This window comes from Colias philodice, chromosome 28 (assembly GCF_061535455.1).
Source record: "Colias philodice isolate Cphi_HAF_F1 chromosome 28, ilColPhil1 Martin Lab GWU primary, whole genome shotgun sequence".
NCBI classification, from domain to species: domain Eukaryota; kingdom Metazoa; phylum Arthropoda; class Insecta; order Lepidoptera; family Pieridae; genus Colias; species Colias philodice.
In genome coordinates this window covers 4173626-4198893 of record NC_143113.1, presented here as the reverse complement: position 1 = coordinate 4198893, position 25268 = coordinate 4173626, and the positions used below count along the sequence as shown (strand labels likewise).

The following is a 25268-nucleotide window of genomic DNA, read 5'->3' as shown; positions in this document are numbered from 1 at the left end:
TTAAGATAAAATAAAAATTCAATACACAAGGCGATAATCTTCTTATAATATATAAAATTCTCGTGTCACAATGTTAGTCTGCATACTCCTCCGAAACGGGTGGACCGATTCTCATGAAATTTTCTGTGCATATATCGGGTAAGTCTGAGAATCGGCCAACATCTATTTTTCATATGTACCACGAGCGAAGCCGGGGCGGACCGCTAGTATTCTTATAGAATATAATATAGATCATTATGTATAGTATGTACAAACTTAAACTCAAACATTTATTTATTCAATTAGACGTCTTATTATCTTTAATCTCTATGTGTTAACAAAATATATAAATATTTTTTTCCTATCGCTTACTTAAGTAATTTACAATAATACGTAACTTTTTAAATATTTTAGTTATAGTGAAAATACCTTATCACTGTAACACTGTTTTCATTAGTCTTCAATACCAAATTCCAGTTCTATATTTTATCTATTATAAATTATAATATATAACTTGTAAAAATGTATCTCTATTTTATAAAGACTACAAACAGTTTTCCTCTCACATTGTTTTTCATTAACTCATGATCACAAAATCGGTTCTGTAACCGATTTATTAGCACGCAGGCAGCACTAGTTTGACTGCACTGTCATACGTCAATACGTCAAAACTTTTTGACAGTTCGTGACAGAGAAGTGTCACTTTTCAATCGCGTCGTATTTGTTTCGGCTTTCGCCCTTCGTATTGTTACAATCTGAATTTTTATTATTCTTACAAGAAAAGTGTTTCCAATACAGAGCTGACTCTATCAATCGCTAATATACCTAAAATGTTATACCAGTGGTTCTTGAACAATTTTAGGTTATAACTATCGTAAAATATTTCGCGTACCCGTATGTGAAAATAAAAGTAACTTTTAAAGTTTTTTATCGTGAAAGTACAAAACAGTGTTTGTGGTTGCTTGGTTCTCTGGTCTACTCGAAGAGGAATAAAAGATGGGTCTCATAATATCGAGATTCCGAGTAAGTGTTTCAAATAACGTATTATTAACGGTATGAACTATGTATTGTAACGTAGCCAAAAACTATTTCGATATTCGAGTACATTTGGCGCGAATTCAAACTCAATGCTTGACCTATTAGATGAAATGATAATCCAAAAACAGTTATCTGGTACCAAAATAAATTTTTATTATCATATTAAGTTTTATTTATAGTTCAAAATGTCGTTAGTAACGTACACACGTATTATCAAAATATAATCTACCTACTGTACGTTTTCCTTATTGCATGTTTACTTTAGTTTAAAACAAATAAATTAAGAGCCATAGAAAATTTTAATGAATTTTGTAAAAGTATTGATAGTACTTGCTTATTCATCATGATTCATCATTGAACAATACAGGGTATTTATCAATGATAATAAGTATTATTTTTATTAGATTCAAAACAAATATATATGTTTTATCTTTCTTTTCTCTTGAATGAAAATAATAGAAGAAAAAGAAATACACAAGGTGTTTCATTATATTCCATAAATATTATTCTCCTAATTACTTTTATTTCTTGCTTAAGCAAATTAATAAAAAAATTATATTTTAATGCAATCACTGCATACAAGATTGTGCAATTATTGAATTCGTTTTTTGATTAACATTTAACATCCTGAAATAAAACAATAGTTGATAATAGTTTCCTTAATAGACTTTTCTTTAGCAATACTTTTTTATACTGTGCATATTTGCTACTAATTAACATAATTTTTGAATGAAATATCCATTTACATGAGTTATTAGTATAGAAAACGTTTTAGCAACTTACATTTGCACTGAATTTCTTTAAAACAAACTCCGCTCCTATTGGTCTTAGGTATGTTATATAGCCTATAGCCTTCCTTGATAAATGGACTATCTAACGGTGAAATAATTCTAACCTTCGACCCGTGGTTCCTGAGATAAGCGCAAGCATACAAACTCTTCAGTTGTATAATATTAGTATAGTTAGATTTAAATGTTGTATAAGTATATGTAATTATATCACACTACCTGTGCCCCGCGCTTTTACCCACAGTGCTCCGCTTCTATTGGTCTTATTGTGATGATATAAAGCCTTCCTCAATAAATGGGCTATCTAATGCCAAACTATAACAAAAACACAATAAGTCAAGTAGTAGGGGAGCCCAGGATGCTAAATGTGGATTTACTCGAGCGTCACGGGAACCTATTAGAATTGGTAGATTAGACCATAGCGAGAAAAAAAGGTCCTATAATGTTTTCACTTTTAGCGGTGGGGAAGGGTTTTTTGATTTTTTTTAATTTAAAAAAGAAAAAAATTGGCTTGGATATACTCAAGCGCGTTAGATATTGATATTTTGCATGCTCCAGGACGTCACTGAAAAAAAGTATACGTTAATCTGACGATTTAAGTGGCGATTTAATCGCTATGAAGAAAGGGTAAAAAATTAAAGTAATATTATTCGAGCGCGTCAGATTAATATATGGGGGGGTTAATTACAATATAAGAAGTCCCCATTTCGCTAATCTGACGATTCGAGCTCAACCTTAGGGAATTATGGATTATTCAAATTTTCCAGCGGGGCCCCTGAGCGCACCCACCAACCATAACTGCTCATATTGACTAGAGGTACTAATATTCATTAGTAGCTATTCAGCTAAGGGACGGTTCCCTTATAGTAATCTGACGCGCTCGAGTAAATCCCAAAATCCCCCTCTTGGCCTCCCCTACTAAAGGGTAAAAAAGATATCTAGATATCAAATAAATTATTACATGAATTACAATAAATGACTCATAATATTGTCTTTTTTGTAATCTTATCACACACTGATTTATTCAAATATGTACATATTGCAATTCTTAATGTCAATTGCATTTGCTATGATTTTAATTTATTTCTATTTTATATTTATTTTCTTAAATTCATGCCTGGTATTTTAAACTAGTTGAACAAAATTAAACTGGATGAAACTAGATACTAGATTGAGAATATGTTGTGAAATTTTATGTTTTATTTGAATACACATTATTTTTTATTATTTTTAAACTAGCTTTCCGCCCGCGGTTTCGCCCGCTTTGTCTAAAACATAATAAATTATATACTAATACCTTTCTCTTGAATCACTTTATCCATTAAATAAACCGCATCAAAATCCGTTGCGTAGTTTTAAAGATTTAACCATACATAGGGACATGGACATGGACAGAGAAAGCGACTTTGTTTTAAACTATGTAGTGATAAATAGTAATGAGTTTTATGCTTGCTATGCTTATGTGAATTTCATGATCACTACTGCCAATCACATACATATTTTTATACCAATCTTCAAAAGTGGTGTCAGCGATAAAATAAGGTCTCTAACTAAATATCGTCAAAATCTGTTTAGTAGTTAATGTGCAAACGTTTAAAAAATAGACACAATTACTATTGTATTTAAAATTGTTTCTTGACTGAATTTCAGAATTGTCTAACATTTTCTAATATACATATATTTTGTAGATTAGAGGTGGGTCGTAAACTATATAATATTAAAAGATCAAGTGATAAGGCACAACAATGTTTGTTAGGAAAGCTAGTCATTAAAAATACTTGTGTTATATTTATATACCTTTAAAATCTATTTGTTTGCTGTCGCATCCCAAATCTTATCATTATATGAGATATTTCATCTATTGAACGGTCATAATCTTATCTAAAATCAATAGTTTGGTACATATAACAATAATAATAATACTGAATGACATTATTAATTGAATGACATTATTATTTCATAATGTTGTAATATATATCTGTGTTTTTATTTACAATATTATAAGCAGATTATAAAGGAACTGTTTTTAATTTATTTGTAGCTAATACTAAAAGAATAAGTTTGGTTCCTTTGCTAAAGAATTTCATAGAATTTTATGATGACTATTAAGTACCTAATTATTAGCTAGCTACTAGAATCTATACTAATATTATAAAGCTGAAGAGTTTGTTTGTTTGTATGCGCTTATCTCAGGAACTACTGGTCCGATTTGAAAAATTATTTTGGTGTTAGATAGCCCATTTATCGAGGAAGACTATAGGCTATATATTATCGCGCTAAGAGCAACAGGAGCCGAGCACTGCGGGTAAAACCGCGAGGCACAGCTAGTTATTTATAAATAGAATATTTATCTTAAAGATAATCATACTGTTGAGTTCAAACAGTAGTCTTTGTTACCTCAACAATATATTATATTGTATGTTCAAAAGGTCATCAAGGAACCTACTGTATTTCAGAATATATTTGTATATAATTAACTAAATGTATATAGATTACTGAATACACAAGCAATATATAAACAGATTGAAGTATGTAGTTGAATCATGTATTGTTTTTTATACAATTTATGTTGTTGGAATTTTAGTAATTATTTTATTAATATGTTTAGATTGCAATGTGTGAATGTTTTTGTAATAAGATGAAAATATTTTGCTATTTTGATATTATGGTATTTAATTTTGTTTGCTACAAAGTTTATAAACAAAAAACTGAATGCATTTTTATTTATTACTAGCGGTCCGCCCCGGCTTCGCCCGTGGTACATATTTACGTTTTCTCTACATAAGAACCATCCTCGTACTTCAAGGAATATAATAAAAAAAAAGAATTATCGAAATCGGTTCAGCCGTTCTCAAGTTATGCGCTTACCAACACATTTTGGGATTCATTTTTATATTATAGATTTGTTTTGCAATAATCTATTTTATTTAAATAGCGAAAAATATTTAAAGAATTCAGGCTTTTAATGTAAAATGAAATTTTAGTTACACTGAGAACCAAAAAAATTAAATGTGACAATGTTAATATTTATTTGATAAAAATAAAAATAAGCATGTGTGCCGAGCACACGTGTCAGAAGTGAAACTTCTTTGGCAAGATTCAAAGATACTAAAATCGTCGCCTTACCCCAAGATGGTATTGCCATGACGCGATATTGAAATTTTAATCTCAAAATTAAATAAATTCAAATATAATATTTAGGTAGGCACATAGAAGATTTTTCGTATACATATCGCTCGAAGTTCGTTGTAGTAGTCACTTTTGAATCAAATGTTATGAGTTATGACTGGAGTTTATTATTTGAAAACATTTTTATTTTTAACATTGACCGCTATTTTTGAAATACATCGTATTTTTAATTTATAGTCGTTGTTGCGTCAATATACAATGCCAGCTTGACTGAAATATCTCGATAAAATTGAATTGATGAGCAATCCTACTCCTACTAATCCTATCCTACTTCCTATCCTATTTCCTATTCTTCTCCTACTAAATTACTAATATTATAAAATTATAAATTCGAAAGTTTGTGAGGATGGATGTGTATGTGTGTGTTTGTTACTCTTTCACGCAAATACAACTGAACCGAATATAATGAAATTTAGCACACATAAAGAGGGTAACTTGGATTAACACATAGGATAGGTTTCATCCCGGAAAACCCACGAGAACGGGAACTATGCGGGTTTTTCTTTGAAAACGCGGGTGAAGCCGCGCGCGGGCGGAAAGCTAGTATTACTTAGGTATTAGAAAGTAAAATCATGATTGATTGGCATAACAAAATTAAACCACATTGGTAACTGAGACTTTGAAAGTAAAAGTAACTATACGGAAATTTAAAACTTTTAAAAATGATGACATGAAGAATATTTATCTGTATGTAATTTTTTAAATGATCTATATTTTCATTGATCGAGCTAGCGTGTCAAATTTTATGTTTGACTAATTAACGATAGTTTTACCCACGTGGCTCTGCGAATTTTTCAAATCTGACCAGTATAGTTCCTGAGATTAGCGCGTTCAAACAAACAAACTCTTCAGTTTTATAATATTATGTATAGATATAGCCACGATTCTAAACTACAACTATTCTGGAAAAAAATAATTATTTATTCATTTTATTTGTATACTAGCGGTCCGCCCCGGCTTCGCCCGTGGTACATATTTACGTTTTCTCTACATAAGAACCATCCTCGTACTTCAAGGAATATAATAGAAAAGAATAATCGAAATCGGTTCAGCCATTCACACGTGATGCCGTGACAACGCGAAACGGGTGCAGACCCGCCGCCTTTTTAATTTTTATAGCTCCCGCCGCGCAGCGCGTCGAACGCGGCAACTGATACACAAAAATAATCCTTATGGCATGATTCTGTATTCACGCGCGATGACTTATAACGTATTTCATGTATAACTTTGGTGTTTCTACACCGATTTACATGATTCTTTTACTATAACCTGCCCAGGAGTATGAAGAATAATTGTGCCAAAATTAGTTAAAATCCGTCGTGTAGTTTTTGTTTCTATAACGAATATACATACAGACAGACAGACAGACAGACAGACAGACAGACAGACAAAAATTTTACTGATTGCATTTTTGGCATCAGTAGCGATCCCTTATTACCCCTTCATAGTTTTTTTTTAAATATATTTCATGTACAGAATTGGCCTCTCTACAGATTTATTATAAGTATAGATATGTATATACAGTGTGTCCGGACATGACATACCGATATTTGAAGGGGCTATTCTCCAGGTATTTTTATCGACAATTCAACCCCTCTACAGTCCCCTACCTCACCCCCCTCAAAATAGTTTTCGAATTTTTTAAAGTATGTTTCATCACTCTTATCAATTAAATTTGTTTAGTGGTCCCTAGAATAACTTGTTATTGTTCAAATAAAACCAAATTTAGTATTTTGTGACACTCACTTTCGAAGTTATTACAATTTTCATAAATTCACTATCCGAATTGATAGGTTTGCCGTTTTGAGGGGGGTGAGGTAGGGGACTGTAGAGGGGTTGAATTGTCGATAAAAATACCTGGAGAATAGCCCCTTCAAATATCGGTATGTCATGTCCGGACACACTGTATATATATATATATATATATATATGGAATAGCAGGTGATTTACTAAAACTGCTACGTAAATTATTTTTACTCGGATTCTACGAAGCAAAAATTCGTTAACAAATTACTTATTTTTATATCGATCTAAAACTTAATTAATTAATGTTCATAACAAAACATACAAATTTGTGACAAACAAACATACACATTTCTAGTTTGTACTACCTACATACTAACTACGTTGATGAATGACGTCACTATTAAGTAACATTGACTTACAATAGCAAGTAATATTTATTTCAATACTTGAAGATAACGTCTTAGCCGTTCGTTACGCTCTAGCCATTTTCGACTTTCATTTGCGAATGACCTAGATTTTTGAAGTACACTGTTTCAGTGTTTGAAATTTATAACATGTTTGAGCATTCTCCTCTCACAAATATTATAGCTAATATTAAGAGCTGAAGAGTTTGCTTGTTTGAACGATCTAATCTCGGAAATTACTGGAACGATTTAATAATACGCTTGTTGACATAATTCGACCAAATCAAGTAAGTATCACTAAATAAATAAAAAACTGTCAAAAATATTGCGATTTGCGATGATGGTTGCGAATGAGAAAGGAAATACATATAAAAAAAAGGTTTTTTGAAGTGAAACTTCTTTATCGGGGTTGGAAAAAAATTTAGTGTAACATTTTTTCGTTACGCGCCATCTTGTTTTTATCGCTTACACGCTTGATTGACGTATTTCTGAAAAGTTGCATAATGCATATACATAGTAAATGAAGCCCTAAAGAAGTTTCACTTCTTACGTGTGTACACTAGTACACGCACACATTTTTTTATTTGCTAGTTACTATTTAACTCGAAATTCTTACTGTTTTATAAATACAAAAATCTATGTCCCTTCAGAAACTACTTTATTTCATCAACCCGAAGCCGGGCCAATCAGATAGTAAACACATAAATCAATACAAAAAAAGCATTAGTTACCAAAGCAATTAGGTGTGTAACTTGTATTAAATAGAAAATAGATTCTAGATCGTGTTATATGTATTATTACGAATTGAATTACTATACGGTGCATTTACATCAAACGAGCGAATGCTCATTCTAACTTCTAACTTCTAACCCCACTATGTCAAATTCTTTTAGTGTAAAAAAGCATTCTTTCGTTGCTCTTAGTGCATTCGAAAAGATTCTATGCAATGTTCTTATACTGAACAACAGTGAATACAAGTTTTCGTTTACACTAAACATCACGAAAGAATGCTCTTGCTCTAGCTCTATGTTTGTTTGGTGTAAATGCACCGTTACATGAATCCATACTAATATTATGTATAAATGCGAAAGTAACTCTGTCTGTCTGTCTGTTACTCAATCACGCCATAACTACTGAACCAATTTGCTTGAAATTTGGTATATAGATATTTTGATACCCGGGAAAGGACATAGGCTACTTTTTACCCCGGGAAATAGGATAGGTTTTATCCCGGAAATCCCACGGGAACGGGAACTAAGCCGGGGTTTTCTTTGACCCCGCGGGCGAAGCTGCGGGTGGAAAGCTAGTAATTGTATAATTTCAAGGTTTCCAGAAAGGTGATTAATAAGGTTAATGCGATTAACAAAAATGTGCTTAAAATAGAATATCGACTTTTCCTATGTTTTCATTATGTTATTAATACTCATTAGTTACTAGTAATGTATATTTTATGGATTTGTACGTGATGTATAATTGTTTTGAATTACTCCAAAAGAATATCATCAACGAAGATCGAGATCGGAAAAATAAACATTTTTCAAATACTAAAGTGAAAGCTGGCTATAATTTCTTAAATACTGCTATGCATGCATATTACTTTACTATTGTCCAAATGAAATTGATTCTCCGTTTAATTTTTGGGCAACTTCACAACGTTTTTCTATCGAGGCAAATTTTGTCAATCGTGTTTCGGTTCCCAAACGCCACTAAACAAACTCTTCAATTAAATAAATCGATAAATAAAAAAAATCAAATTCAAAGTTTTTGAAGAAAAAAATTAATTCTCCGTGCGCTCGAAACGTCTGTTTTGGGTCTCATTTCGCCTTAAGTACTATTTACATATTTCCAACGTCATATACAGGGTGTACCAAAAAGTAGTGATGAACGGAAGCTGAGAGGTAGAGGACCTAGAGGGCTATCCGAATAACCCCCATGTATGTTATGCGATTTTTCGTATTTTCGGAGTTATGACGTTTTTTTCAATTTTTCACCTATCGCCGAGTACGATGATATTTTCACTCATGCTGACGTCAATGATTGCGGAAGATGCTTGATTTTTTTTGTCTGCTAAGCTGAAAGATAGGCCAATTCAGTATGGTAACATTTACTATCGTTAGATCTTTGAATGGAATAAAAAAAAGAATTAAATGGCAAGAAAGATAAAATTACCCAGTATGTTCACCACTTCAAGGGCCCGTAAAAAAATAAAATCACATAAAAAAAGTTTTCCTTTTGACTTTTAAAAACTTGCTCTATCTATCAGATAGCTACCCTGAAAATTTCATTTTATTATTCAGAAGGCTTCAATCGAAAAATTTAAATCTAAATGTGGTAAGTGCAAAAATTGAATTAACATGATGATCATTAAAACCAATAAATAGGTGTTTAATTACCAGAAATTTTTTAAATAACCCCGCCGTTGCTCAATGCAAGTGCGACATCACCGTAAAAAGTTGTCTTTTAAATGTCTGAATGCTCTTTTATCATTTTTAATGGTTTCGTCTGCTACTATGAATTTCCGGGTTATTTCGTCCAAATTGTGGCAGTCTCTCGTCTTTGTAGTATTCCCAAGGAAAAAAATCAATAGGGTTTATGTCCGGGGACCGTGCAGGCCAGGCTAAAGGGCAAAGATACCCTGAAAGATGGATTGGTCGTTGCAGCCTGCGCATGCGCCGGTGACGCCTGCCTTAAAGCCTGGCCTCTACTGTCCCTCGACCTAAACCCCATTGATTTGTTTCAATGGGAATACTAAAAAGACCTCGGCTACTTGAGAGAATGCCACAATTTGGACGAAATAACCCGGAAATTCATAGTAGCAGAAGAAACCATTAAAAATGATAAAAGGGCATTCAGACATTTAAAAGATAACTTTTTACGGTGATGTCGCACTTGCATTGAGCAACAGCGGGGTTATTTTAAAAATTTCTGGTAATTAAACACCTATTTATTGGTTTTAATGATCATCATGTTAATTCAATTTTTGCACTTACCACATTTAGATTTAAATTTTTCGATTGAAGCCTTCTGAATAATAAAATGAAATTTTCAGGGTAGCTATCTGATAGATAGAGCAAGTTTTTAAAAGTCAAAAGGAAAACTTTTTTTATGTGATTTTATTTTTTTACGGGCCCTTGAAGTGGTGAACATACTGGGTAATTTTATCTTTCTTGCCATTTAATTCTTTTTTTTATTCCATTCAAAGATCTAACGATAGTAAATGTTACCATACTGAATTGGCCTATCTTTCAGCTTAGCACACAAAAAAAATCAAGCATCTTCCGCAATCATTGACGTCAGCATGAGTGAAAATATCATCGTACTCGGCGATAGGTGAAAAATTGAAAAAAACGTCATAACTCCGAAAATACGAAAAATCGCATAACATACATGGGGGTTATTCGGATAGCCCTCTAGGTCCTCTACCTCTCAGCTTCCGTTCATCACTACTTTTTGGTACACCCTGTATTTCAGTTACATTCGTACACTTTTATTATATTTTGTCAATTGTTATTTTGTGATAATTCGGAACTATTATATGGCAATTTGGCAAAATAATGATCTTGGAAATTTAACGACATCTCTCGAGCTAAATTCCAAAATGTTTTCGCTACAGAACGCACCAAAGAAATATTAGCAAATAGCAACCATAGAAAACCATCACCGGAATTTCCTTTTTTCAAAATGGGTCAAGTAGTAGAGTTTAACAATATTCAGCAAAACTTAACTGTATGAATGGTCGCTGCAAAATTTTACAGCGACCATTCATACTGTAGTAAAATATGAATGGTGGTTCCCATGTGATTGGGAAATTGTACACATCAGTTAACAATTCGCCAATCACAAGTTTTACAATGAATTATATTATGCCTGAGTGTGTTTTACAAGTACCTAAATCTAATACTGTATTTGTGAATTGGTTGATTGAATGTACATAAATCTACTCTATCAGTAAATAAATTAAGCACCACATCTTTTCAGCGTAAGAAAACGACAAAGGAGATTCTCGAAGAACTGGAAACTAAAATAAAGAGCATAGAGAAAGATGGAGAGTACAAAGAGCAGACGCACAAGCGCGTGATCGGCATGATAATGGTGAACTCGGTGGGGCTGTACGTGCTGTTCGCACTGCTGTACTACTTCATGTACGTGGGCAAGAGCCAGTACTGGGTGCACTCGGTGATGTACGCGTCGCCGCTGCTGGTGTTGCCCGTGCTGTGAGTATAGCAGATATCTTAATCTTAATACTTATTATAAAGGCGAAAGTTTGTAAGTAAGTATGGATGTATGGATGTTTGTTACTCTTTCACGTAAAAACTACTGAACCGATTACAACGAAATTTAGCACACATATAGAGGGTAACTTGGATTAACACATAGGATAGGTTTTATCCCGGAAATCCCACGGGAACGGGAACTACGCGGGTTTCCCTTTGAAAACGCGGGCGAAGCCGCGGGCGGAAATCTAGTAGTATACAGGGTGTCCCACTATTGGTATACTAAGCGCGAAGAGACTTGTAGTTTTGCATACACTGATCACGTAAAAAATACTTAAACAACAAAATTACGTCAAAAATTTTTTGCTAAATTTTTCCTGAAAATTCATATTTTCTTCTCTAGCTTCGCGCAGCCGGCATATACCGCTTCTCTATTGTGAGCATTCTGTCTATGAAAACATAATCTTAAACGATAGCTCACGTGCTGGTGGCAAAGTTGGGCGGGTTGATTGTTATGGGTATACAGTATACACATAGAGTTTTAAGAATTCATCTATTTGAAAAAAAAAGCGTCTGGAATTTTATTAGTATTTTTTACGTACTCAGCGTATGCAAAACTATAACCTCCTTTGAGCTTAGTATACCAACAGTGGGACACCCTGTATATAGGAGTAGTTCTTGTACGCTATTGGTTAGAGTAGATACGCGTAGTTAGGTTTGGTTAAGTAGGTTAGGTTAGGTCACATAGACAGGTGGCTCGCTTAGCGTCTATAGACGTTGTTGGTGATGATATAAAAGTAAGGGAAAAAACAGCTACGTGCTGTGAGTATACTGGATACTGTAGTTCTTGTACGCAAAAAAATATATTATAGTAGATATAGTAGTAGGAGTAGTTCTTGTATACAAGCAGTTATGCCGCGGCCGCACAGATACCTAGCTAGTAGCTAAGTAAAACAAATTCGAATCCCGCCTCGTGATCGATTTTTTTCTATTATTACAAAAATTGATATAAAGATATAGGTACCTATTTTGCATTTATTTATAAGAATTTCCAACAATAACACTATACGTATACATCACTTTCATTAAATATATGGTTTTCTGTACCTATTACCCAATAAATTAAATAAAATATAATCTAATTTCTGGTTCAATAAGATCTTCCTAACTAAAACATATTATTCTCACAAATCAAGTGTTATTGCTAGACATCGGATTATATGCACTAACAAAATGCCAAAATATGCATGCAAATATGCACTAAAAAAGGCCGAAATATGCACTAAAAACGACTGATATGCCTAAAATATGCACAATACAAAATCAAAAAACCTTTATTATTTTTATATATTTAAATCAAAGATTGTACAAAAACAGTGAAATTTTCTTGAAATTAAGTATAGTTTTGTGCATACAATTAAGCATTTTTACCAAATTTTCGAGCGCAAATTTGTGACGTTTATCACCCGCGAGCCCAGTGTTGCCACTTTAGACTTTTCCGGGCTAAATCTAGCCCTTTTTTGGAATTCAACCCGTGTTTTAAGTTTTTAGCCCCAAAAGGGTAATCTAGCCCTATTTTGAATGGCTCATAATTTACTTAAAATGGAGCCCATTTTGTAATTTTTTGCCATTTTACCATGCCAAAATAGGGTTTTTTTACTCGCTGAGCGTTCTGATTGGCTAATAAAGGTTGGTCGACCAATCAAAACTCCCGCTACTTAACGAAATATGCACGATTGGGGAAAAAGGCTAAAATATGCACTAACGCCGTAATTGGAGAGTTTTATGCATTTGCATATGCAAATATGCAAATGCATATAATCCGATGTCTAGTTATTGCACTTCCTTTAAAACCTTGCAGTCTATTTATGGCATTCACTAGAAATTGTGATGTCGTCGATTTATCATCGCGCTCAAACAATATCATACAGTTATAGAGCACTAGCTGTGCCCCGCGGTTTAACTCGCATTGCTCCTCTCCTATTGGTTTTGGCGTGATGATATATAGGATATAGTCTTCCATGATAAATTGACTATCTAAGAGTGAAATGATTATTCAAATCAGACCCAGTACCTGAGTTTTGCGCGTTCAATCAGCTAAACAAACCAACAAACTTCAGATTTATAATATGCTTTCCGCGCGCGGCTTCGCCCACTTAACAAATAGTTATATACTAAATTTTTCCTGGACAACCACTGTATATCTATAAAAAATTGGTTGTCTGTAAAGTCGGTTTCCTGACGATAGCTGTTGAACGTGACAACGTCCGATTGTGCTTCTTTGTCACTCGTTCCGCGCTCTCGCTTGCACTTCAAACCATGGAACGCCTCAGAGCGAGGTAACGCCGCATGAGTAATGTTTTTTCGTGCGTGCAGGCGGCTCTATCGAATTATAAGAGGTTGTCACGTCAAAAACCGTTGCGTAGTTATAAAGATTTAAGCATAGATAGGGACGGATAGATAGAGACAGGGACTTTGTTTTATACTATGTATAAAACCTACTTAATATAAAAGTAATAAGTATAGATAGTATAAATTAGTTTTGCGCCATTCTTTAATACAGCCTTTTAAGTTGTAGGTGTGATAAAGGCTATATCGTATAATGTTTCTAGACTGAGCCGGGGATCCAGTTACAGATTCTATTTATAGATTTACGCACGTTGACCCAACGACTATGGGTACTGTATTTGTACTAAAGTTTCCAAATAGGTATATGCGGTAAAGCAGTACATTGTAAAATGTTTGGAGAAGCAACTAAAAACGACTTCTGACTAATCAAATATCTAATATATATTATATCTAATATCTAATATCTAATATTAAAAAGTTTGTAAGGATGTATGGATGTATAGATGTATGGATGTATGGATGTTTGTTACTCTTTCACGTAAAAACTACTGAACCGATTACAATGAAATTTAGCACACATATAGAGGGTAACTTGGATTAACATATAGGATAGGTTTTATCCCGGAAATCCCACGGGAACGGGAACTATGCGGGTTTTCCTTTGAAAACGCGGGCGAAGCCGCGGGCGGAAATCTAGTCCTATATGTATAGGTACTTGTGTACCAATTATGATCTCGATAAAAACATAGTAGGTATATCTATAGTGTATATTATATCATTGGCCATTGCATGTAACAAGCAAAGAGGTGATCGATATTTCTTCAGTGGAGTCGTAGTAGTCTTCTACAGGGTGTCCCGCTTTCGGTATACTAAGCGCGAAGGGACTTGTAGTTTTGCATACACTGATCACATAAAAAATACTTAAATAACAAAATTACGCGAAAAATTTTTTGCTAAATTTTTCCTTAAAATCCATGTATTCGTCTCTAGCTTCGCGCAGCCGGCATATACCGCTTCGCTAATGTGAGTATTTTGTCTATGAAAACATAATCTTAAACGATAGCTCACATGCGGGTGGCAAAGTTGGGCGGTTTGCTTGTTGGGGGTGTACACATGGAATTTTAAGAATTCCTCTATTTTAAAAAAAAAATGCGTCTGGAATTTTATAATTATTTTTTACGTACTCAGCGAATGCAAAACTACAAGTCCCTTTGCGCTTAGTATACCGAAAGTGGGACACCCTGTATAGTGGGAAAAATATGAGTTGATGATGTTGATTATTAGTTTTTCCCTGATATACTTACACGTTCATGATGATTGTGATACATGAATAATATTTGGGGAATAAATAGCATATTCAATTATAAAGATAATTTCATACAGAAATAAGAATAGTAAATCGTTATCAAGATGTGATGCGTTATTTCTGACTCATTACGTTGAAGATTACGTATGAAAAAGATGACGGCATACGAGACAGATTCGTTTGATTATATATACGATACATATTGATAGTAATCTTAGCATAAAGTTTAGAAAATAAAAAGAAATAGAAAATTATCTTCTTAATCTGTGAAATTATGTCCTTTGTAGGATGCTATATAAGCTTAGACTTTAGAATGACGAAATAGAAATAATCAGGACATTTTTGTCCTGAATGAATAAATGTTTATGATCGAATATATGTCTATAAACATACTAAATTAAATACTTATTGGAACGCACATAATGATAAGGGTGATAGACATTTCATTAAATGCCTATGCTCTATTAAATGGTGCCATTTAATTAACCTCCTGAATGACACGTAGTAGTTCAATTAAACGACTAGATTCTATTTCGATTAACATTTAACTACTTGCCTAGCCAAATTATTGAAGCTAAGATCCACTTGCCACATTTAGAAAATGTCACCATATATTATTTGATCCATACAATAACACATACGTTTTAATTTTCCAGGGTTATATTTCTACGGTCGGCTATATCGTCATACTACACGTGGACTTTGAACAAGAACAGAGTTAAGCTGACGAAAATGAGAGACGAGAAGAAGAAAATATTAGAGGAGGTTATGAATACGGAGACTTATAAGGTGACGTATTTAAATAATAATAATAGTTTAAAAAAACTAAAAAACACGCTTTTTATAGAAAACCGAACTAAAAAATAGAGAATTTTATCAAATTAGTGTATTGTCATCGGTCCTCAATAAATCTACAAAGTTTGAACGAAATCTGGCCGTTTAAAGTGGGTCAAAATCGCGCCCAAAGAAGTCGGTTACAAACAAACAAACATACAGGTGAAGCTAATATAAAGCGTGTAAAAAGATTAAAGCAGGTCGTATTCAAATATCTGTCTTAAAACCGCGCAATAAGGTTTAGACCCGAAATGAATTGTATACACATCCTCTCAATTTCTCATTCAATTCTCTATCTTATAACCAGGCAGTAAGATCCAAAATCCTCTGTAAGAAGATTCCTGTAAATTTTCGTCAGTTCACCGTGTCAATGTGCATTGCAGGACGCATTCAAATTTCTATCCTTTAACCACTCAATAAGGTCAAAAATCCATTGCAAGAAAAACCACATTGAATGTTATTTAACACCATTTCATTATACATTGCTGATTCTCAAATCTCTACCTTATGACGACACAATACGGTTTATAATTAACGAAAAAGATGGCATGAAAAGTCCTGTTTTATTACGTCACTGTTTAAATGTACATTACAGGTCGCAATCAAATCTCTACCTTATTACCATAAAATAAGGTCCAATATCCATTTAAATTATTATTAATAACTTAATATTCGTTTACACCTTTTCGATATACATTGCAGGTCGCAAAGGAAATACTAGACAAGTACGGCACACCGGAGGAGCAATCGAAAGCGTTGAAACCGTTCACTCCAACTGTAACTCAGAGCACACCACAGGGTAATTATTTAGTAAATTATTGTAGTGTGTAAGTATGCTATCTATCGTGATTGTTGCATCATTTATTATGTAGACGCGTCACCCCATTATAATGATATTTAAACAATAATTAATATGAATAAAGGCTCTTAATCATGATCTCGTTGTTTAAATTCGTCTCCTAATACACTCCTAGTACTAAATCCCACCGCAGGATCAGTGCGTTCATGGTTTTTTTAATGAAACCAAAATTTTCTGTATATTTATAATTAGGAGAATATATATCGACTAGGTTGCCAGTAAAAATTTGGCCGCAAGCATGTTTAATTGAAATTTTTCTAATCGATTTTTGGGAAAAAATGTGTGCCGTATTAAATCCGGCCGCAAATAAGGGTTGCCGGCTTTTAAAGACTCTTAGACTACCCGTACATTATTTTTAACAAAAATCTAAACTTCCTTCAAGTTATCAGAACTAGATTGAGTTTAAATGGAATGGATAGAGGCCCCAGGTTTCAGATAAAAAAGATATCAGATAGTGTCGTCAAGCATCCGCCATCTGCAAAAAAATGTTTACCCATCCAATTTAAGACCATGCAAACCGTTGCTTAATCTTATTATTTTATTATTTATAGCAACAGCAATACATCTGAAAATTTCAACTCTATACCTATGAAATACAGGCTGTATAGATACGGACAGACAATGAAATATTTGTAATAAGATTTCGTTTTACCCTTTCGAACCTGGACCCTAAAAAAGAATAAAACGATAATCTTTTTAAAAATATTTATTTATACATATATGCGAAATTTATTTACAGCTACCCCCATTCAGTTAAGACAGAGACAGTTCGCCTTACAGACATCTACCCCCAATAAAAATATGAATCTTGTACCCGCCACGCCAGGGGTTGTTTTTAATGGACCAAGATTGAGGGTGAGTTTTTTTTTATTAAATCATATGTTAAAATCTTTTGTGTGGTTTTTTTTATATATATTTATCCATGAAAAAAAGTAGATAAAAGCCGTCTTTGCAGCAGCATTATTTAAATTTTTGACACAAACCACTTTAATATGTTTATAGTTACAATTAAATTATTACTTGTCTGCTTTTTATAGAAATAGAAATAGAAAGTGTTTTATTTGCCACCAATTACAAAAATATAAATCTTAATAATCTAACACAGAACAGAAAAAAAATATACATATATAGCAATGGTGGCAAAAAGGACTCCCCGTCAGCAAAGCAGCAAACATTAATTAAAATGTATTGCTGCACTGATTTTCAGAGGAGACCACGTGACTGTACAGATGCAATGATTGCAATTATGATAAATTCGATTTTATTGTCTTTTGTATATCTAAAAGAATTATTTCAGAATTTCACATCATATTATATAACAGGCTAAAATCAATAAATTATAACATGTTTGATACTTATTATAGGACTAGCTTTCCGCCCGCGGCTTCGCCCGCTTTTTCAACGAAAAACCCATATAGTTCCCGTTCCCGTAGGATTTCCGGGATAAAACCTATCCACATTACATTTATTACCTTTATATGTGTGCTTAATTTCATTGTAATCGGTTCAGTAGTATTTGCGTGAAAGAGTAACAAACACACAAACATCCTCACAAACTTTCGCATTTATAATATTAGTAGGAAGGATAGGATTAGTAGGAGTAGGATATTTCAAGATATTTTAATCAGCCAAACATGTTTTATGTATATTTAACTTGATGTTTCAGTCGGATCAGTTACCGCGCCCGCTACCGGACAGCAATAGATCCGCGTTGGACAAAGTTGTGGATTATTTACTGAAGGACGGACCAAATTATCGAATGGCGCTCATATGCACTGAATGTTTTTCGCATAATGGTAAGATTTTTTATATTTACACTACGTCTTGTACTTTGTACTTGTTATCTAATATAAGAAATAATTTGTATATTTTCATGATTTTAAAAGCCGGCTGACTTATGATTAGTATCGACTGTAACATATTATAATCCTGAGTTTCTCTTTGCGATTTTGTCTATTCACGCCTTAGGTAAGGCGTGAGGGGGTCCGCGTTTAGTAAGGAATCAACGTGCTCGAAACTAAAAATCGTAATACTAAATGTTTTCATTCACATTTTTATCAAAAAGTAAATGAAAACATTTAGTATTTTCTAAATCTAAAACAGTCACGAAATCAAGAAGGTAAATACTATGTATTTGTTATTTTATACGAATTATTATCGTAAAATACGGTTGTAATGAGAATTTATATGATATTTTAGAGGTAACTTCAGGATTTTTTTTTATCGAACAAAATTTTTCCAATCGTGTTTTGGAAACAGTCATCTCATCACACATACATTCTGTAATACATATTAGAAATTTCAGTACGAAAAATCTTCAATATTTTTAATAATAGCTCATAGATAACAGTCCATTTTGCCGTTTTCACTTACTAAGGGCCCTTAAATATGATTATCACTGATTCTGACCATTACCCCGACTCTGACCACGGTCCACGACCTTCTGATTTTTACTTATGAAGTCGAACTTTATTCTGATTTTCACTGCTTCCGAATCCGACCCTAATTCGTAATCCTCTTTCTTGCCAATAAACATTATTTTATTTTATTTTCTTACAGGCATGGCGATGATAGAAGAATTCGACTATGTCTCATACAAATGTGCATACTGCGGCAAACTGAACCCGGCGCGCAAACAGCGGCCCGCTGCTCCCGCGCTCACCGCACACCGCGCACTCGCATACCACGCAGCCGGTACATACAAAAACATAGAGTACTAGCCCCATAGTTCCCGTTCCCGTGGGATTTCCGGGATAAAACCTATCCTATGTGTTAATCCAAATTACCCTCTATATGTGTTCTAAATTTCATTGTAATCGGTTCAGTAGTTTTTACGTAAAAGAGTAACAAACATCCATACATCCATACTTACAAACTTTCGCCTTTATAATAGTATAGTATAGTATTATGATAGACAAATAAATAAATAAATATTTCAGAACAATTTTCACACACGGCACGATCTGATCCCATACTAAGCTTTCGCTTGTGTTACGGAAACCAGATGGCTGATAAACATACATATTATATCATTTTAAATAAATACTTATATAGATAATTAACACCCAAACACAGAGCTATCTATGTTCATCACACAAATATTTGCCCCGGGTGGGAATCGAATCCACGACCTCTGGCTTGGAAGACAGGGCCATTACTAACCAAGCCTACCGGTCAGTCAAATATATATTCAATTAGACTTCCTTCTGAAGCACTCTTTAATCGTTTAAAAACAATTTAACATTGGTTAGCAGTTTCTACAGAGAAGAACCGACGCAAGACACTCTGTAGTGGCTAATTTATATTTATTTTAGTTTTACCCGCCGTGATTATATAATATAGCATATCCTTCCCTTCCTCGATAAAAGATTATCTAACACTGAAATAATTTTTAAATCGCACCTGTGATTACCTTTTTTTTTGTGTGGTGTCTCTCAATGTTAGCCAGAAGGGCTTCTACATTTTAACGCGGACGCGGGGGTGAACTGAAGGTTCACCCTGGTAGCGACATGCACAAGGGCGTCCCCCCGCCACGGGGACCACGAACCTCGGCTTGAGCTGTCGCTTGAGTGGAGGAGGCCAGAAGGGCCCTAATCGGACGGGACCTGTGATTGCCGATATAAGCGCGTTCAAGCAAACAAACAAAGTCTTCGCCTTATATTAATATTACTATAGATTGTATCTTACATTAATTAATTCAATCCGGCTTGAAGGACCAACCAAATGACTAATGTAATTTTTGTCTAGCTGCCAATGACGACTCGTCGCTCGCGAGTTCAGCCAGTGAAAGCGAAGAGGAAAAGGAGGTAGCGAATCTCGATGGGGACGCTGGTAAGTACTAAGTAGGGAACGGCTGTGCTGGTTTTGATGAGATTTTTGTATTAATTTGAAATTTTGACTTGAAAGAATGACTATTATAAATATGATAGGGATGAATAACAGAGTATCTATAATGGTTTATAAATTGCGGAGTTCTGTAGTAAAAAAATGAAAATTTTATGAAGACTGCAGTCCATATACTTTTTAAGTTGATTATTATAAAAAAAAAATGTGTGCGTGTACTAGTGTACACACGTAAGAAGTGAAACTTCTTTATGACCTTATTTTTCAAAAAATCATTTACTATATGTAACTTTACAGAAATACGTCAATCACGCGTGGTAGGGATAAAAGCAAGATGGCGCGTAACGGAAAAATGTCGCCCGAAACGAAAAAATGTTACACAAAATTTTGTTCCAACCCCGATAAAGAAGTTTCACTTCATAAAAATATCATTTTACTGAATAATACATATAATTTTAACAATATTATCTTTGTTATAGAATTACGAAAGCCATTTGTTGTTGTTATAATTGCTTAGTAAAATACTGCTAAGTTCCTTATTTTATGAATGGTCCACTGAACAGAATTTAAACTACATAAACAGAAATAACACAGAGCCACAAATAATTTTTTGCTAGAAATTATAGATTATACTTATTGACAAACAAAAAAAAATACAGAAATATCCTATTTTTTCTAGTACCTAAGTATAAAATTAATACTATACTTAATCTAATAATAATACAATTTTCAGGTTCAGAGGGCGAAAAAGAATCACCCCCCACTCCCATGGAGGTAGAATCGAAATCGGAAACTGACAAGAAACAAGACTGATCGATTGTAACTCACTCGATTGACGAATCGATTTTATATCGATTGCGCGAATCGATGTTCTCGAGATGCAGATAATATATGCTAAAAGTTTAATGGTGGATCCACACGATCTAATTGCTTGGCTTGAGAGATCTGTTTGATGAAAACAAATTATTGATGCTTGAAGCCTTGAAAGATGATTTTTTACCGATCATTTTTATATGTGAAAAAATTTATAGACTTCTACAAAAAAAAATAATAATTAATGCATGATGTGTTTAAAAATAACATTAATTAATTCGATTGGTAAATATTGTATTACATGTAAATCTATTATGATTAAGGAATATTGGCTGTGTGTGTTGAGAACTAAATATATATTGATAAAAAAATTAATACTTATTATTGTATTATAGTTTTAACTAACTTATACAAATCAGACATCGCAATTACTTAATAAAAAAGGAATACACATACTAATATTTCTTATACATCATAGTTTGACAATATTTTTCATTTTATTCAAACACAATTTTTACAAAAGCTGCTAAATAGTATTTTAACAATTTTTACAAGAACTAAATATTGCTCATGCAAGTTTGTCATGCAATTTGATCGTGTGTCCGCAACATTAAATGGGAATCAGTTTTAAATTCGAATAAGGAACTGCGGTGGTTATGTCGGCTGTTAACTATTTATATAAAGTGATTTGGGATAATTGACGGTAGTTTAAAAAAAGTTTGAAAATGTGGGTATTAAAAAAAGAGCGTGTTTGCCGTTCACACGTGTCAGAAGTGAAACTTCTTTGGTAAGATTCAAAGATACCAAAATCGTCGCCTTAATGACGTGACGGACTGCCAACCTGCATTTAACGAAAAGTACCCTATATGTTTATCCAGGGCATAGCTTACTAGCATTTACAATTTCACTTACATCGGTTCAGTAATTCTTGCGTGAAAGAGCAACAAACATACAAACTCGGAATATATGATTCGCTATTCGCAATTGTCCCAAATCACTATAATATTAGGAATAAAAAAATAATTACAAATTTTTATAAACTCATTTAATTTTATGGCGTAAAATTGAAATGATGTTCCCTTCCCTTAGTTTATTTATTTATATATAAAAATAACGGGTTTTAAACGTGATTTTTAACCGGACACTACAGTGTGAGCCCACACTGAGAGCTCATAGATGTCATAGTGGATTTAAAATCAGTTTAAAACCCGTTAAAATATGGTTTTATTGTATGTATAATTAATCCTGTATAAATTGACGAATATGTATATTTGGCTAAAATTTTTAATAAATACCTTCCATTTTTTTAATTTGATTCAATTTTATAACTTTTATACCGAGAATTTCCTATTATTGGGCAATTTTTAATTACAAATTATTCTTAAAATTAAACAAATTATTTGGTGAATCAAAATACAAATATAACGCCATCTCAAGTAATTCAGAACAACAGAAAGAGACGAATATATTTCTATTTATGAGTTTTTAAAATAATTTGTTTTCCTTTTACAAATGTCATGTTAAATTGAACTCACGGTCGAATGTCATAAGGTTGAAATTTCGTTTTTCTATAAGTGGGCATGGTTTTATTTATTATCTATAGTAATATTATACCGTTAAATATATGGCATAATTTTTAATTGCAACACAATATGCAGATATGGCTGGACTTATTTTGATGAAATTTTGTGTAACGATAGATAATAAGTTAGTTAAACACATAAGTTACTTTATAGCAACTCATCCTATTATTTATTAACTAGCGTTTTATTATATTACGTGTCTATCTGATCACAAAATTTCATCAAAAACTGTTCAGCCATTTCATAGCCAAGAAGTAACAAATACACACATGAAACACTTATTTCAAACAATAATAATTGTGCTCACATTTCATGTTGAAATAGTAATTTATTGGAATTTTGGAAGTAAAGGTCATTTTATTTATTAATATATTATAGGTATGTTAAAATATTGTTGTGGGGTGTGATAATTGGAATAATTGGTATATTAAGATGTTTATCGTTAATTTTTTTGTATAATTTTGAATAATTTTAGTCTTTAGTGTTAATAGTGCCTTTGTCTTTTGTTTGGGAGGTAAAGTTAGATATAAGTTTAAAGCAAAAATTGTTGACAGTTCAATACGCGACTTCAATATTTAACTTTGCGATACATTAAAAAACATCTACCAAACATACAAAATTGACTTTACCTCCCAAACATCAGATATAACACGCGAGCATTTCATATTCGCATAAATAATCACATTAGATACTAACTATTTATTTTTATTAATTATTATTTAATTTTAAGGTCTTCAGAATCTTCCTAGATGTAGTTTTAGTTATAGAAATATGGAAGGTTGAAACAATTTATAGAAACGTCTAGAAAAAATGTAAGGTTTTATAAATAGCAAATTTTAAACCATCTTGGTTACCATGATGGCGGATAAAGTGATGGCGCTAGATACACTGGAAATAATACTGCTTTAAAATGGTTGTATGGAATTTTTGCAGATGATATTTGGATATATTAAGGAGCAAAAGCTTTTTATTCTTAAAAATCAAAAGCACTGTTTTCATTATTGGTTTGTACAAATTATGCGTATGACTGTATACTGTATAGGTCTGTAATACTCTGATATTACAGACCTATACACTCCTAATTCGGAATATCAATTAATTCGATGTACAAGTGTCCAATTATTTTTGAGTAAGTATAGATAAAATATTCGAGGAGCAATAAAACAATTTTTATTATAAGGAATTTATTCTTGTTTCAGTCTTTCATACTATCCAGGCTTGCTACTTAAATTTATTTCCCTATATAGTAACCGCTACACACATCAACTAATCCATCAATTTTCATACATCCGTTTCGTACGTCACCAATATGAAACATAAAAAAACGCAATTTTTTTAAAGGTCGTTTTGCGTCATCCATGGTCATTTAAGAACGTTTAAGGTTATCCAAAGCATTTCAAGATTTTCTATATTTATTTAAACCTAAATAACCTCACCCCAATCAGATATTAATCCAAATTAACGTATAAAATAACGTTAAAGGTCACTCAAGGCCGTTTTACGTCATTCATGGTCATTTGATACAGTTTGAGGTCATCTATAGTCATTCACGGTCACTGAAGTACTTCAAGGTCACATGTAGACGTTCATGGTCAATGAAGTGATCCATGGTCATTCATAATCACTCATGGTCATGCAAATTTATACATGGTCAAACTGAACAGTTTAAGGTCGTTTAAAGTTCGATAAAAGTGTTTCACGGTTACTATAAGACTGCATGTGTGTAAAAATTGTAATTTTGTTTAAAATATGTGGAAACGTCTGCTTAAATGTTTATATGATCATAAATAAATTGGTTAGTGTTTTGCCTCTTTTGCTTTGATGTTGTTTGATGGATGGGGGAAAGAGATAGAATATTGATTGTTGGCAAAGTCATTGAGAGTTAAAAATTTTGATGTCTTCATTTTATGATGTTTTTACTAATCGATGTTATAGTAATACAGGGTGTCCCACTATTGGTATACTAAGCGCGAAGGAACTTGTAGTTTTTCATACACTGATCACGTAAAAAATACTTAAAAAAAAATTACGTCCAAAATTTTTTGCTAAATTTTTCCTGAAAATCCATATTTTCTTCTCTAGCTTCGCGTAGCCGGCATATACCGCTTCTCTAATATGAGCATTTTATCTATGAAAACATAATCTTAAACGATAGCTCACGTGCTGGTGGCAAAGTTGGGCGGCTCGCTTGTTATGGGTGTACACATAGAGTTTTAAGAATTCATCTATTTGAAAAAAAAATGCGTCTGGAATTTTTTAATTATTTTTTACGTACTCAGCGTATGCAAAACTATAACCTCCTTTGAGCTTAGTATACCAACAG

The 25268-nt window shown here is 32.9% G+C and overlaps 1 protein-coding gene across 1 annotated transcript; it reads left to right on the top strand.

The window, feature by feature from the left end:
- The first annotated feature begins 671 nt into the window (after nt 1-671).
- Nucleotides 672-24881, top strand: Lnpk (zinc-ribbon metal-binding protein lunapark). Its single transcript, XM_089712304.1, has 9 exons — nt 672-1002; nt 11123-11358; nt 15670-15802; nt 16550-16646; nt 17446-17561; nt 18373-18502; nt 19266-19400; nt 20454-20537; nt 21283-24881. Exons 1-9 carry the CDS (start codon nt 976-978, stop codon nt 21360-21362), a joined length of 1038 nt encoding a protein of 345 aa, XP_089568430.1. The 5' UTR covers nt 672-975; the 3' UTR covers nt 21363-24881.
- Nucleotides 24882-25268: the final 387 nt, after the last annotated feature.

Bases quoted from the DNA above. Each gene is read 5' to 3' on its own strand.
- Lnpk (XM_089712304.1), top strand. From the start codon at position 976: ATGGGTCTCATAATATCGAGATTCCGA. The intron at 11,359-15,669 runs GTGAGTATAGCA...TTAATTTTCCAG, and splicing joins CTGCTGGTGTTGCCCGTGCT to GGTTATATTTCTACGGTCGG. The intron at 15,803-16,549 runs GTGACGTATTTA...TATACATTGCAG, and splicing joins TGAATACGGAGACTTATAAG to GTCGCAAAGGAAATACTAGA.